The following is a 15,745-nucleotide window of genomic DNA, read 5'->3' on the forward strand; positions in this document are numbered from 1 at the left end:
ATGGCTCTCTGGAATATGTTTTTTCTATTTGGTCAATTGCAGCATTCTGTGATCTGATATTTCTTAATAATGACTGTAATCCATAGCAGTGCTGTATATCAGAACCGCTCACCTGATTAACAGAAAACGGCACTACTGTCTTGTTTCATACAAATGGAACTAGTGCCATTAATACATTTCATTTATCTATTATATTGCAAATTAAATTGGAGGACTTTAGTATTGAAGGGGTCATGAATTAAGAAATAAAATTTTCCTTGATCATTTGACATTTATAAGTGATCAATGTACTATCACAGATAATGCACATTACCATTCTCTCAAAGAATTTATTTTAATTTAATTTAATTTATTGTTTTTAATTATCCATCTTTTTTTGTTCAGAGACAATTCACAGTATACTGTAACAATATTAGCTTAAATTGTTGTGTGATTTTAATTTAAGCATTTTTAGAGTATTGCACTCTCTAATAGTACTCAACAAGGAATTCTAATATTGTACGGTATGGATTTTAATCTACCACCTTTTTTAATCTAAATTTAATGTAGCAATCACCTCTAGAAGATGAACTTGTTAAGATAGTTGCAGTAGTATAACGTGTTATGAGTTGTTTAAGAGGTGATGGAGCAAGACAATGTTATATATAATATATCAACGTTATATTTTGAAAATTGTATAAAGTAATCTTACATTGGTAAAATTTTGTTTTCTTGTCTAACACTATAAGTGTTTGTTTTTTAGAGATTATGCAAAAGATTCATAATGGTACAGCTTGCCTGTTGTAATACAATAGGAAAATGTGACAGTATCATGGAGTACATATATATCTTTGCCTGCTTCATTGCTTATTTCATTTTATAATCAATTTAAATTGCTCAATATTATATTTTACTGTTCCTACAATTTCTGCAAATCATTGTCAATAATCATAAGTATTTAAAATGTTTTACCACTTTAACTCTCACCCCTCATTCTAATCTTAGGTAGTGTAATAAAACATTTATCACACTACCTGAGATTATACTGAGGAGTGGGACAGTGAGTGGGTAAAAAAAATTTTTTTTCATTAAATTAACATTTTCCTGCAAACAGGCCTGTTGGTCTACTAGTCTAACCAGTATGCTGATTCATCTGCAAGAACCACTAAACACAGATCAACATAAACACTGCAAGGTGCAGGATCTTGCAATGCAGTGTCATGAGAGGATACCTGAGAGCCAAAAGGTGGACGAGAGAGTTATTTGATTATTATCTGTGTAAGAATGGCTCACAAATACTCATGACTTGGTATAAAGAGGGAGTGAAAGTGGCCTGTGCACTGAGCCCTGTGGAACACCAGTTTAGTTGGAGTAGTTGGTGTGGAGATGAAATTTCCTAATGCCCAATGTGCCATTATATCAAACACTGAAATAATTAAAACGCACAGAGACATTTGATTATATTGATTGAAATCATATTTATCATTCCTCATTGTGTGTTTCAGATGGGCGGCTCATGAGAAGGCTGTTGGGTCTTTGGCGAAGCGTCTTGGTTTCACTCAGGTGTCTCTTTCCAGTGAGGTTATGCCTATGGTGCGAGCAGTGCCTCGTGGGTACACTGTTTGTGCTGACGCCTACCTCACACCAAAAATACACCTTTACCTCACTGAATTCACTGCAGGCTTTAAAGGAGGCTTGAAGGTATGTGTGTGTGTTGCAGTTAGCAATTTCTGAGAAACATTGTTGAATACTGTCGATACTTGAAATCAAGCCAAACAAACACACCCCTCCCTTCATTGCTCCATCCCCAAAATGCACAAATACGCAATGCAAGAGTGGATGACGAATGAATGACAAGAACAAAAAATGAATATACTGTACTGTACACACAATTATATACAAGCTAGAGTCGCCAGCAGCACACCAGCTCCAGACAAACAATAACACTCAAAACTGTCCTGTTACTGTAGCTAACATTACAACAACAGTGTATCTTGGTTCTGTGAAACATAGCAAAACTGATGTAACTCACGTATGGAGCAGAAACAAGACAACCTCACCGTCCATTTTTCATGCCTTCCTGCTTAGGTCTCTCCAACGCTGGAAAGCTTTTCTAATGTTTGCTTGGGTCCTAAAGCTCTTGCCTGATCATAAACCTTCTTTTTCCTGTTATATTCCTCTGACCTTTTCTCTTTTGTAATGTCTCTCAGCCATCTCTCTTTCTGCAGTCTTTCCACAAATCTCCCTCTTGCTTACTTTCTCTCCTCCCCCATCATGACTGTATACGCCCCTTACTGCTGATTGGCTACAAGTGTGTTGTGGTGCTTGGTCCGAACCACTTTCAACAGTGTTTCTCAGAAATCGCTTCCTGCACCTTTAATTTAATGCCCCATTTCTCTCTCTCTCTCAGGGTGTGGATGTGTTGTTCATGCAGTCAGATGGTGGGCTGACACCAATGGAGCAGTTCTGTGGCTCTCGGGCAGTTCTCTCTGGTCCTGCTGGAGGAGTTGTGGGCTATGCTGTCACATGTTATGGGTTTACGGAAAAGAAGCCCGTCATTGGTTTCGACATGGGAGGTAAGAGATCATCATTAACTCATATTGTTTAAAACTCCTATGACTGACTTTTTTCTATGAAACACAAAAGGAGATTTTCACTACGATACAGGTGATTCACAAGAAACCCAAATCAAAAGAAAATCTTCAGCGTCGAAATGCCCTAAATGAACTACTCTCACTACAACAAACAAAAAAAAACAATACAAGGGGTGGCACATGTCACAAACCTAGTGTTCTAACACAATTGAAACCTCATTGTGGGACATGTATATCACGTGATATCTTACCTGTCCTTTTTCTTTTCCCCGTTTAATAACAAAACAAACAAACTGTGAATTATTAACACAAAGAAAAAGGAACGAATGAGCCGTCATACACTAAGGGATCAAAGAACACAGACTTTACCATAAACATTATATATAGTCAAGATGATTCTGGGCAAACATTAACAACAGGTGCACAGGCATGAATCAAACAAAGAAAATCATTCCGCTTCCCACACAAGCGTTCTCTGTTATACTCGCATAACCCGCCCTCATTGGTGGAGACATGTGTTGTCGTCAGTATGCGCCTCCATGATTGACAAATGAATGAGCCTATTAAATATCTGTGTCAACCTGCTAAAAACTAAAGTAAAGAGAGAGAGAGAGAGAGAGAGAGAGAGAGAGAGAGAGAGAGAGAGAAAAGACAAAACACAAGTCACACTTATCACTGCCAAGTGAATTTTTTCTTCTCTGCAGAAAGGAGAATAACCAAATCAATTTCACAAGAAATAGCAAAATAGGGTATAGGAAAAATATGGGACAAATCATAATGTCATGTGATTCAATACAGGATGTATCATTTCATCTGTAAATAGGGACAATCCTGAATTTTATGTGATGATTGCCATCCCTAATTAATAATAACAGTTCCTATATAAATACCCTAATGAACAGAATACTGGTAAATAATATATAGTTGCCTAAAGAAGAAATTGCGACCTATGATAATGAACCGCCAGATGATCTTTACTGACATATCAGAATTACATAGCCAGCATTGCATGTTACCTTTTTTTTTTTTGACAGAAGCAGCATAAAAGTCAGTGAGTCATAATCTGGTTACACAACATACATCCTAGTGTGCAAAATATTATTTACAGTGGATCAAACACAGTGAAGGTATTAATATAACCACATTTAGAACCAAAGACCTAGTGCTGGGCAGTATGACCAAAAATGTATATCACGGTATTTTCAAAATTATACCGGTTTCACGGTATGTGACGGTATTTGTATTTATTTTTCGGAACGGCAGAAATAGCAGTTTCCCAGGTAACTGCTGTACACAAAGCAGCGCTGTGCTCTGCTCATAAACGCTGCTTTATCATGAAAGATAAAGAAAAATTTAATGAAAATAAGACAGTCTGTTCCCTTCAAAGACACATTAATACAGGGTTTCCACGGGTCCTTGAAATCCTTGAAAGTTTGTGAATCTGAAAATGTCAAGGCCCTGGAAAGTTTTTGAAAATAAACATACATAGATACAGGTCCTTGAAAGCGCTTGAATTTATTTTGTGCAAGAAGTTTTCTGGAAAAAATTCCATATTATTCCCTACGGTCTGCTAATGTGTTATAACACTTCATGCCCTATGCATACTAGCTTGCTTGATTTATGCTAGTTACGCACATTTACGCATTACGTTAAGTGTTTCCCTTGTGATGTACTTTGTGTTGTACGTTGCCATGACATTCAAACGTGCAAAACTGTAACAATGTATCTTACAAGGTAACACGATGTAATCTTGCTCTCACTTAAAATGTGTCCCCACATTAAGTCCTTGAATTTGAGGGTATTGGACCTGGAAAGTCCTTGAAAAGTCCTTGAATTTGAAGTTAACCAAGGTGTGGGAACCATGTTAATATAAAAACACCTGCGCCACATTTTGACTTTCAAACGTGCAGTGCTTGTTTATTCAACTATGTCATAGCATTTTGGAAAATTTGAATGCTTGATTCCCGAACAAAGAGTGAATTCTGTGTGTTGGTTGAGGTTTGATGAGCAGTGCACAATTGAATCGGATTGCAGTTTATTTTTAAATTAGGTTATATTTGTTAAGTTAGAAATATATAAAAATTACATTTATGTGAACATTATAATATAGTGGCTAGTCTAATGTTCTACTTTATAACATACAATGAAATCACAGTTCCCAGAAGCTGTTAAGATTCTAATAGGACAAAATCATACCATACCATACAAGTATCATACTGTAACAGTAATGTAACTTGTGCACTATAGTCCAAGTCTTCTGCATTCATATGATGCCCTGTGTGAGGAACTGACTGAAATTTAAATTAGTAGGTTATTCAATGAAAATCTTGCCTTCTGACACAGTGTCACGCGTTTGTCACACATGCACAAGTCCAGGACAAACAAAAGTCTTTTTAATAAAAACTAATGAGCAGGAACACAGGCAAACAGGGAGGACTGAACCAAAACACTGAAACTAAACAAACAGAAGCATAACCCTGACAGTAGCTCCCCTTCCCAGAAGGCACGTCCTCATGCCGTAAAGAGTCAATCTGAGGAGGGAGGGAGATCTGGTCGAGGATGTGGAGCTGGAGAGGGGTGTAACCAAAGAAGGGCTGGCAAAACAGTCCATGGGGGAGTGGAGGGTGAGAGGAGCCAGGAGCAGAGGACCCAGATGGAAACCCAGAGTCCAGCCAGGACGAAGCCCCATGGTGGAGTCGAGGAAAGGTGCAGCCGTGGTGGAGATCTCCTCGTCGAAAGACATTGGCACGGCGAATGGAGATGGAGCCGATGGACAGGGAGCCCAGAGCGCAGACGGAGAGCAGATGTACCAAAAATGACACCGCAGGCTCCGGAGGCTGCGACGGAGCCGTAGCGACAACCCCCCGAGTTGGAGGTGGAGCCGGAGCGACTGAGGAACAAGATGGACCAGGGAGGGGTGAAGAGAAAGAGCGCAGCGGACAGCTTGCAAGTCTGTGGCGCATGCAAGGCGACGTCTGACCGAGGTGGAGCCGGAGGGTCGAGAGAACCCGGTGGAGTTCGATGGTCCCAGGTGGAGCAGAGGGAGGGAGGAGCCAAAGTAGAGGAGTCAGGGCGATGGGCCGAGGTGGAGTGACAGGAACAGTGGCTGGACGTGGGGCCGGGTCCCTTGACTGAGCTGAGCTGGAGACCGACCAGAAGACCCGAGTCAGATCCATACAGAGTAGCATTAGAGGAGGAGTTGAGGGGCTGAAGGGAACCAGCGGAGGAAGGGCTGGAGAACTGGCTTTCTTTGGAAGAGGAGGCCGGAGAGGGAGGCTGGGTGGGAACTCCTCAGCTTTGGGAGTGTGGGCGGAGTCTTCCTCCATTCCCTTGTACTCCACTACAATTCCCACGGCAATGATTGGCTCAGTCCTCCTTTCAGACTCGGGCTTGTGCATAGCGGCAGACTCAAAATGCTGATCCGTTATTTACCAGCACCCCCTCCACAAATGTGACGAAATCATTTCTGGGACTGCTCACCGGAAGGCGTGCCTTGGACCGAATAGTGGGTGAGGCACACCAGTTCTAAAAAGTCCCGGGTGTGGTCCTCCAGTGAGCGGTCCTTTTGCTCCAGGCAGAGCAGTTGGGTGGTGGTAAGGTCCATAGTGAAAAAGGAAACAAAAAGGGGAGAAAAGAAAACGGCGCAAAAATTACTCCTTTTTAAGGTCCAGTATTCTGTCGTATAGTCACACATGCATGACTCGAGGATCAGCAAAACCATTTTCAACTGAAAACGTAAAATTTTTATGCGATTTGGCCTTTCGTTTTCACGACAACGGCGTTTTGCATGCCTGAAAATGCAAACTTTTGAATACGAGTTTCAAAGTGCAAGTTTTTGAAAACGGTGTAAAACAACAAAAATGCGAATCTCTAAAGGCGATGACGTCATGCACATGCGTATTACGTGTTCAGTCTATAGTGCTTCATTGCCATCTAATGGCTTGGCAGCGGAATACAGGGTGTTTAGTAGTTTTCGCGGATCCGAGTGAATGGGGATCGTTTTGACAATGATGTCGTCTGTACGTGGAAAACTCAAAGGAAAAACTTCTCAGTTTTAAGCATATTGTTGTCGCGTAAACATAGCCTAAGGGTTCAATTACAGGAAGTAATTGAGTAAAACTGAAACAGGTGTCGGATTAATAAACAGTCAGGGAAACTAATGAGCAGGAACACAGGCAAACAGGGAAGACTGAACCAGAATACTGAAACTAAGCAAAACCGAAGTATAACCCTGACACACAGCTCTCAAATCTTATACTTTATGTATTTATTTGCTCATTCTTAGCATGCAGTGAAGGAGGTTTGAACTGGTTGAGCTGATTTCAGAAAGAAACATTTGAGCACTTTGACATTACTGATGATAGATTTATTTGTACAGGCACATCAACAGATGTGAGCCGATACGCTGGACAGTATGAACATGTGTTTGAAGCAACTGTCGCTGGCATCACCCTGCAGGCACCACAGCTTGACATCAGCACTGTAGCAGCAGGTGGAGGCTCTCGACTGTTCTTTCGGTAACAAACATACAATATTAATATAGAAAATGTCATTATTGATTTGTTGAGTCTGTGCTCTGATATTGTAATGCTTTTTAAAATTATTTTTACACATTGTAAAACATTCTTTTAGATTTAGATAGGTTGGTTCAGTTGTTCTCATTGTGATTTTTCATAAGACAGATAAGTAAGAACCAGTGGTTTACATGGGGTTGTTCATGCTAAATCAATGACCAATTGTTTTGTTGTTAATAATTTAATTGGTTAAGATTACCGATTAATCAATGCCAGCACAAATGCATTCATGCAAACACTGACTGTGCAATCATCCGAAGCTAGTGTGCCCACTCAGTTTTGGAATGTGTCTCTATAAATAAAGATTATGTTCACTGCAAACATCCCTGACAGGAGCCTATCATTTAGGTCAGTGGTTCTTAAACCTTTTTTGTGCCAGCGCCCCTATGCATTATCTAAGCGATTGCGGTACTTAGACTGCATGTGGATGTGACAAGAATAAACACATATGAACAATTAAATTATTATTCTATTATTTTTACCAATCTTGAAACTATCCAAGCAGCGTCTTGCGCTCAGATGTGACGGCGGAATTAATACATTACCAAAATGTGATTACAGAATATATTTAAATTATCCATCAAATTATGATTTTCTCCTTACAGTCTTGCGAGTTAACAATAATGCCTGACCAGTAAATTAGTTGGTAACAAAGAAAACATTCGTGAACATCCCCCATAAACATCTGAACGCCCCCCTTTCAAAAATCTTGCTTCCGGTACTGCCCCCGTTGAGAACCGCTAATTTAGGTCATGATTTAATTTTTATGTTTGGTATCTAGTTTTCTGTGTTCAAGCAAATGGCATATTTTCTGTTCTGTCACTATTTGCTCCCAGTCTGGCATCTTGCCCTTTACCCCCCTTGTTTGTTACAACCCCCTCTCCTGACTTCTTTCCATTTCCATGTGCGAATTCCAATCGGGAATGATAATTAGTGGTTGACTGATGCTGATATCTTGGAGAGTATGGTGGCAAGAAATAAAGCCGATATCACTATTTATTAATCATTATTTATTTTATCAGTAAATAAAATAAACTCACAACATTTGATGTTGTGAAATTTGTATTTATTTTACATAGTATGTATTTATACATACAATGTATAAATAATTAGAAATAAATAATAAGAAAAATATTTGCACTTGATAAAAAGTAAATCACCACTGTCAAAATAAAAGTGTTTCTTTAAACAGTTATTGGCCAAACAGAAAAAGAAAAGTTAATTAATTTGAAATAATTTTTAAACATGGCAAATATCGGTCAAATATATGCTTTAGCGATAAATCGGTTAACTAGTGATAACTAGTGATCATCTCAATGCATTACTCTCTCCAAAGCCCTTGAAGTGGGAACTCTGGACAGAGAAACTGCATTTATGATCACTGGAGTGTGCTCGTTGTACCATGGCGTTGGACTATTTTCTTTAATCTTCTTTAAGCGCAAAGGAGCAACTGTGTCTAAAGTGCTGGAAAATAGAGAGTGTCAAAAGTTTCTGTCGCAATATCGAGTTCTTCTAAGCTATCTGGGATGCTGAGGAGATGAAACTGATCAGGAATATTATTAATAAAGCAATCTTTAGTGATAGCAGAAGTGATAGGTCTAACATATTTGTAATACTGAGTCGGCTTCGCAACCTTGGCTAGATGGAGTATACACGAGACTAGATAATGATCTGATTTGTCATCGCTCTGCTATAGAATTTCAATGGGATCAACAATGATTCCATGTGATAGTATTAGATCTAGAGTATGATTACGACAATGAGTAGGTCCTGACACGTGTTGTCTAACTCCAATAGAGTTCAGAATGTCTTTAAATGCCAATCCCAATGCATCTTTTTTGTCATCTATATGTATATTAAAATCACCAACAATTAGGACTTTTATCTGCAGCCAGTACTAACTCTGATAGAGAATCTGCAAATTCTTTGATAGAGTCTGTATGGTGCCCTGGTGGCCTGTAGACAGTAGCCAGCACAAATCTCAAACGTGATTTATCATTTACACTAGATAGTGTTACATTAAGCTCCAACACTTCAAAAGTATTATATTTAAAACAAGACTTCTCTGTAATTCTGAAGATATTACTATAAGTTACAGCAACACTTCCCCCTTTGCCTTTCAGATGAGGCTCATGTTTATATCAGTAATCTTGGGGGGTGGACTCATTTAAAGTAATGTAATCGTCTGGTTTTAGCCAGGTTTCTGTCAAACACAGCACATCTAGGTTATAATCTGTAATCATATCATTAACAATAAGTGCTTTTGAAGTAAGGGATCAAATATTCAGCAACCCAAGCTTTATCATTTGTTCATCTGTATTATATCTGTTTTTTATTTGTTGAACATCAATAAAAGTTTTACCCTTAAATGGGTTTGGTTTTTTGTATTTCCTAATTCGGGGAACAGACACAGTCTCTATATGATGATATCTAGGGGAAAGAGTCTCTATGTGATGGGATTTATCTGATCTCAGTGACGTGAGACAGCTAGCAGACGGTCGGTTTAGCCAGTCTGTCTGCTTCCTGAACTGAGCCCCAATTCATGTTTGAGCTCTAAGACTATGTGCCATATTACTAGAGAGAAGAGCAGCACCATCCCAGGAGGGATGAATACCATCTCTTTTCAACAGGTCAAGTCTGCCCCAAAAACTTTTCCAATTGTCTATGATTTCAGTATTATTTTGCGGACACCACTTAGACAGCCAGCCATTGAGTGAGGAGAGTCTACTAAGTATCTCATCACTCCGGCGAACAGGAAGGGGGCCAGAGTACTTGCGAGTTCACACACCTCTTTAACATTAATTTTAGTGATCTCCGACTGGCGAAGTCGAACGTCATTAGTGCCGACGTGAATAATAAACTTTTAAATTAGCTTTGATATCAGGCGCTCTGGCTCCCGGCAAACATGTGACTATGGTGGCTGGCATCTCTATTTTCACATTCCGTGTAATAGAATCGCCAATAACTAGGCCACATTCAACAGGATTCACTTTGGGTGTTTCACGGAAGAGCTGTGTTTTGTTCCGCAACTACAGCGTCTCACGGTCACAAAGTTGCCCTGCTGTACGGGCTCTACAGCTGCATGGGCTCTACAGCTGGAACCGAACAATGTACATAGTTCACTAAGCTAGTCACATCCAAAGCAGTATCTAAAGCCCTTGCACTCTTACTACATTTACATTTTACATTTATTCATTTAGCTGACGCTTCTATCCAAAGCGACTTACAATTGCTATATATGTCAGAGGTCGCACACCTCTGGAGCAACTAGGGGTTAAGTGTCTTGCTCAGGGACACATTGGTGTCTCACAGTGGATTCGAACCCGGGTCTCTCACACCAAAGGCATGTGTCTTATCCTTTGCGCCACTACCGCGCCACTACCACCCACTTACTATCCTCGATTAAAGGACAAGTTCGGTATTTTACACTTAAAGCCCTGTTTACAGATCGTTTCTGATGAAATAGAACGGTTAAGATTAATTTGGACACATGCTGCTGTCCCGAGAATTTTAGGTTTCTTTCGCTTCTCCCCCCCCACCTACAGAATGGCTGCATATGGGCACTGGGACAATCCTTCCAAAAAACGCATTAAACTTTCGTTTACAAAGACGTGAAACTCACCGAGTGGTCAGGGGTGTTTACTGATATGCTCACACAAAAATCACTGCAAAAGATGCTTTCCAACAGGTTTTATCGTAGTTTTTGTCCAAGTTTTTTTTTTGTGTGTTTGACAAAAACTACGATAAAACCTTTTGGAAAGCATCTTTTGCAGTGATTTTTGTGTGAGCATATCAGTAAACACCCCTGACCACTCGGTGAGTTTCAAGTCTTTGTAAACGAAAGTTTAATGCGTTTTTTGGAAGGATTGTTCCAGTGCCCATATGCAGCCATTCTGTAGGTGGGGGGGAGAAGCGAAAGAAACCTAAAATGTTTCTCGTGTCTCTAGTTCTGAAATCTTCTCCATCAGCCTGACTATCTCTCTGCATTTATCACATTTAAATCCCTCATTGCTGACAGAGAATGCTATACTATACATGTGACATGAAGTGCAAGTGACATTTACATTTATTCATTTATTCATTTAGCAGACGCTTTTATCCAAAGCGACTTACAAATGAGAACAATAGAAGTGGTTAAACTATCAATAGGACAACAATATGCAAGTGCTGTGACCCTTCCCAGTTTAATCCCAGTTTTTTTTTTATAAAGATAATAGATAAAGAATAGAAGATAAAGTGTTAGTATTAATGGATGAAGTGTTACCGAAAAAGTCTTCAGCATTTTCTTGAAAATGGCCTGGGACTCAGCAGCTCTGGTTGAGTTGGTTGAGTTGAGTTGCTCGCATCAAATTGACTTGAATTTGATGCGAGCAGCAACTGGCGACCAGTGCAATTTTGTGAGAAGAAGAGTGACCTGTGCTCTCTACGGCTCGTTAAAGACCACTCTAGCTGCAGCATTTTGTATCGGTTGCAGAGGTCTGACAGTGCAAGCTGGAAGACCTACTAGGAGAGAATTACAATAGTTCAGTCTGGATAAAACAAGTGTTTGGACAAGGAGTTGTGTAGCATGCTCTGATAGGAAGGGCCTGATCCTCCTAATGTTGTATGAGGCAAATCTGCAGGACCGGGCAGTTCTAGCAATGTGGTCTGTAAAGTTCAATTGATCATCAATCACAACTCCAAGGTTCCTGGCTGACCTTGATGGAGTTATGGATGACAAACCTAGCTGAATGGAGAAGTTGTGGTGTAGTGTTGGGTTGACCGGGACCACAAGCAACTGTCTGTCAGGCAGGCTGAGATGCGAGCAGCAACCGTCGGATCATCAGGCTGGAATGAGAGGTAGAGTTGTGTGTCATTAGCGTAGCAGTGATAGGAAAAGCCATGTTTCTGAATCACAGATCCTAGTGATGTCATGTAGAGGGAGAAGAGAAGTGGTGCAAGCAATGAGCCCTGAGGAACCCCAGTAGGTAGATGTTGGGTCTTGGACACCTCAAACCTCCATGACACCCTGAAGGACCTACCTGAGAGGTAAGACTTGAACCATTGTAGTGCGGTTCACAAGATGCCCTTCGTCTTTAAAATTGACAGGAGGATCTGGTGGTTAACTGTGTCAAAGGCAGTAGACAGATCCAGCAGGATGAGAACTGAGGATTTGGAAGCTGCTCTTGCCAGTCTCAGAGCTTCAATTAGCGAGAGCAGGGGAGTCTCAGTTGAAAGGAAGAAAGGAAGAGATCTGGTTGAAAACAACTCGTTCAAGTGTTTTCGCGAAATGGAAGAAGGGATACCGGTCTGTAATTTTCCAGATGTGCTGGATTTAGAGTGGGTTTCTTAAGCAGTGGGGTTACTTGAGCCTGCTTAAATGCTGTGGGAAAAGTACCAGTGTGAAGAGAGGTGTTTATGATGTGCGTGAGTGCTTCTTTCTAATAAGTGCTACAAAAACACACTGTATAAATAGCGCAAGCTGGTTTAGGCCATGCCTCACTAGCCAAACTGTTTACCTTGTGACTAAACGAGAACAAACGAGACTTCACCAACGAGATTTCAGCTTGTGAGCACAGTAAACAAACACTGACAATAGTGACTATATAAACAAAAAGTGCCAATAACAGGAGAAGACATTACTCACCGTGTTTGTTGACTGATCCTACTCACCACAGTTGTTTGACAGACTCGTAAAAGAGTAAAAAAAAGACTGCAAGCACGGATGGCAGGTTAACAGGCTAGCGAGATATTAGCGTGTTTTGCTAGCAGTAACGATTAAGTTAAAAGCTAGCGATGTCAGATTATTGTGATAGGCAATATTAGACAATATCTAATATATGTTGATGAGTAAGTTAAATTTAGCAAATAAAAACAACAAGGAATGATAGTAAATAGAGATTCAAAACAGAAAGCTATACAGAGCTTACAGGCACAAACCAGCAGCAAGGCAGTCAATAATTGTATCCCTTAAAATGTATCCCAAGTGGATGCTGCACATTGGTGGTGGTTGAGGAGATTCCCCCCTTCTATGTAAAGCGCTTTGAGTGCCGAGAAAAGCGCTATATAAATGTAATGAATTATTATTATTATTATTATTATTATGAAAACTCATCTTTGATCACCAAAATTACATATTTAAAAGTTTTTTCCTTGAAAACTCTACACCCTTGCCTCGTTTAATAAACGCGGTTCTATGAATATGCAAATTATACCTGCCTCCACTCACTCACACCAGCTCAGAGATCCACTCGTTGACGTGATTGGTTACAAGGTAGCTTGTGACGTCAGAAACACCAGCGATTTCAAACTGCGTTTTTGAGACTGTCTTTGGTTCACTGCAGTTTTAAGGAGAAAATACTCAGCAATGGTGTTGACTTATGTATTTGCTCATGGTTTGTCTTAAAGCATATTAAAAACACCACATAGACATATAAACAACATTAAACGGTTGATTTTCACCACAGGGGGACTTTAATAACTATATTAGTTAACCTGAATTAACAATGGACAATATTTCCACAGCATTTATTATTCTTAGTTCATGTTCATCTCAACATTTACTAAAACATTTAAGATGAAAAGTTGTGTCAGCTGACAATAGTTAATTCACTTTAAACCAACATGAACATGAATATTTTTATTTACTAACATCAACAAAGGATAATAAATTCTGTGGGAACAAATTGATCATTGTTAGTTGATATTATGTTAGTTTATTGTTAGTATGTTAGTTAATGAATGTGTTAACACATGAGACCTTATTGTAAAGTGTTACCCTTTTATCTAATGTATCTACTATTAAACACATTTCTTACATACAGACCTTGTTTAAACCTATTCAAATATTTTCATGCATGACAAAAATGTGTATCATATATCACAAAAAATAACTTGAACTCATTTTGTACGTGAACTTGAACTATCCCGCCATCTAGCTTTAAAATTAATTACCACCCTGGATCACTTCCAGAGAGTACATTTTATGTGCCATACAAAACATTAACATGTCATAGTACATTTACAACCATAAAGAATGAGAGCTTAATATTAACCCTGTGTAAGTTAGGAAAGTTGAACATTTCTTTTGTCTGTCTGTATTTCAGGTCAGGGTTGTTTGTTGTGGGGCCAGAGTCTGCTGGTGCTCATCCCGGACCGGCCTGCTATAGGAAGGGTAAGAGGCGAGCAAATGTTAGGTTCTTATCAGACTCATAGAAAAATAAAATACATTGACGCCTCATTGGCCGCTTTGGACCGTTGTTATGATACGCCAACGAGTCTGCCATATTGGTCCGGGCAAGACCAATAAACAAATACAAGTAAACGGAGAGCTGCAAAAAGCAGCAAAAAAAGTTTACATTTCTCAACCGATTTCAACGGTTTATGATCTGCGTGGAGTACGAAAAAGATTCTGTCTCCAATTACTCTGAATCTCGCTAGTTAGAAATTGAAAATTATTCATTGTCATAAGGAATTGTGAAAACTCACGTTTGTCAAGCATAGATTTAGTTTTTTTTTTCTTGGTTAATAATTGTGGAGACATCCTTAATGTAATAAAACGTAATGTTCATGAAATGCTCACTTCTTTTTTAATTATGGCTTTTCCGCACACCTTCATTTTAGCTTTTTCTCTTGTGCCTTTAGCTTTTTCGCTTGAATCACTTCATAGGATGTCACAGGACAATTTCAAATAAATGTGAAGATAATTTGACGCTCAATACCTTATTTATTTAAAGCATTTATCTTTTCTTTTTTATAATCTGTTTGGTAACACTTTACTTGAAGGGGTGTGCATAAGACTGACATGACACCTTCATTATCATGACATGACACATGTCATGAATATGAAGGAGGTTTTATGCATGTTTATGACAACTGTCATTAAGTGTCATTCACTCAATTATGACATTTTTTATGTAAATATGACATTGTAAGAGATGTCTTTGTTATGCCAACTTGACATAAACCAATACATCATAACCTGCCAGTGTCTTTGTCATGACAACTTAACATTAACCAATACATCATAACCTATCATAAATGTGTCATAAACATGACATAGCAGATTCATTATCAAACTTCAGAAACTACTTAGCTTTATGGGTTAACATTACATTAAACTTGTCATGTGGTTGGTTTTGACATTGGCTGTCATGAGGCCATTATAACTGTGTCATGAATATATTTCTGACCACTTTTTTTCCAGTATTCCAGTATTAGTTATAAAATTATTTGACAGAGTATTAACACTTAATGACAAATTCAATTTGTACCACTGGAAAAAAAATTGGTCAGAAATATAATGTAATGTTAACCCATAAAGCCAAGTAGTTTCTTAAGTTTGATGATTAATCTGCTATGTCATGTTTATGTCATATGTCATGATTGTAGGCAATATTATTGTTATTAATAATAATAATAATAGCTTGAAAATACTATTGAGTTTGAGTATAATATAGTAGTAATATAATAATTATGAATAAAATGGCAAAATAGTGTATCAGAAATTGTAAAAGGGGCGGCAGTGGCTCAGTGGTTCATGTAGATTGTTTACAAACCGGAAGGTTGGTGGTTCAATCCCCGGATCCACCTGACCAAGTGTCGAGGTGTCCTTGAGCA

The 15,745-nt window shown here is 39.0% G+C and overlaps 1 protein-coding gene across 3 annotated transcripts in view; it reads left to right on the forward strand.

The window, feature by feature from the left end:
• The window catches only part of oplah (5-oxoprolinase, ATP-hydrolysing), a 52,778-nt gene that overhangs the window by 10,941 nt on the left and 26,092 nt on the right, over positions 1-15,745 (forward strand). For all 3 annotated transcript variants that reach the window (XM_082152681.1, XM_082152682.1, XM_082152683.1), the window contains exons 6-9: positions 1,485-1,680; positions 2,390-2,555; positions 6,952-7,090; positions 14,233-14,300. In XM_082152681.1, coding sequence (XP_082008807.1) covers positions 1,485-1,680; positions 2,390-2,555; positions 6,952-7,090; positions 14,233-14,300 — 569 coding nt within the window. The remainder of the gene's footprint in view (positions 1-1,484; positions 1,681-2,389; positions 2,556-6,951; positions 7,091-14,232; positions 14,301-15,745) is intronic.

This window comes from Leuciscus leuciscus, assembly GCF_965113295.1.
Source record: "Leuciscus leuciscus genome assembly, chromosome: 21".
In the NCBI taxonomy this organism is placed as follows: Eukaryota; Metazoa; Chordata; class Actinopteri; order Cypriniformes; family Leuciscidae; genus Leuciscus; species Leuciscus leuciscus.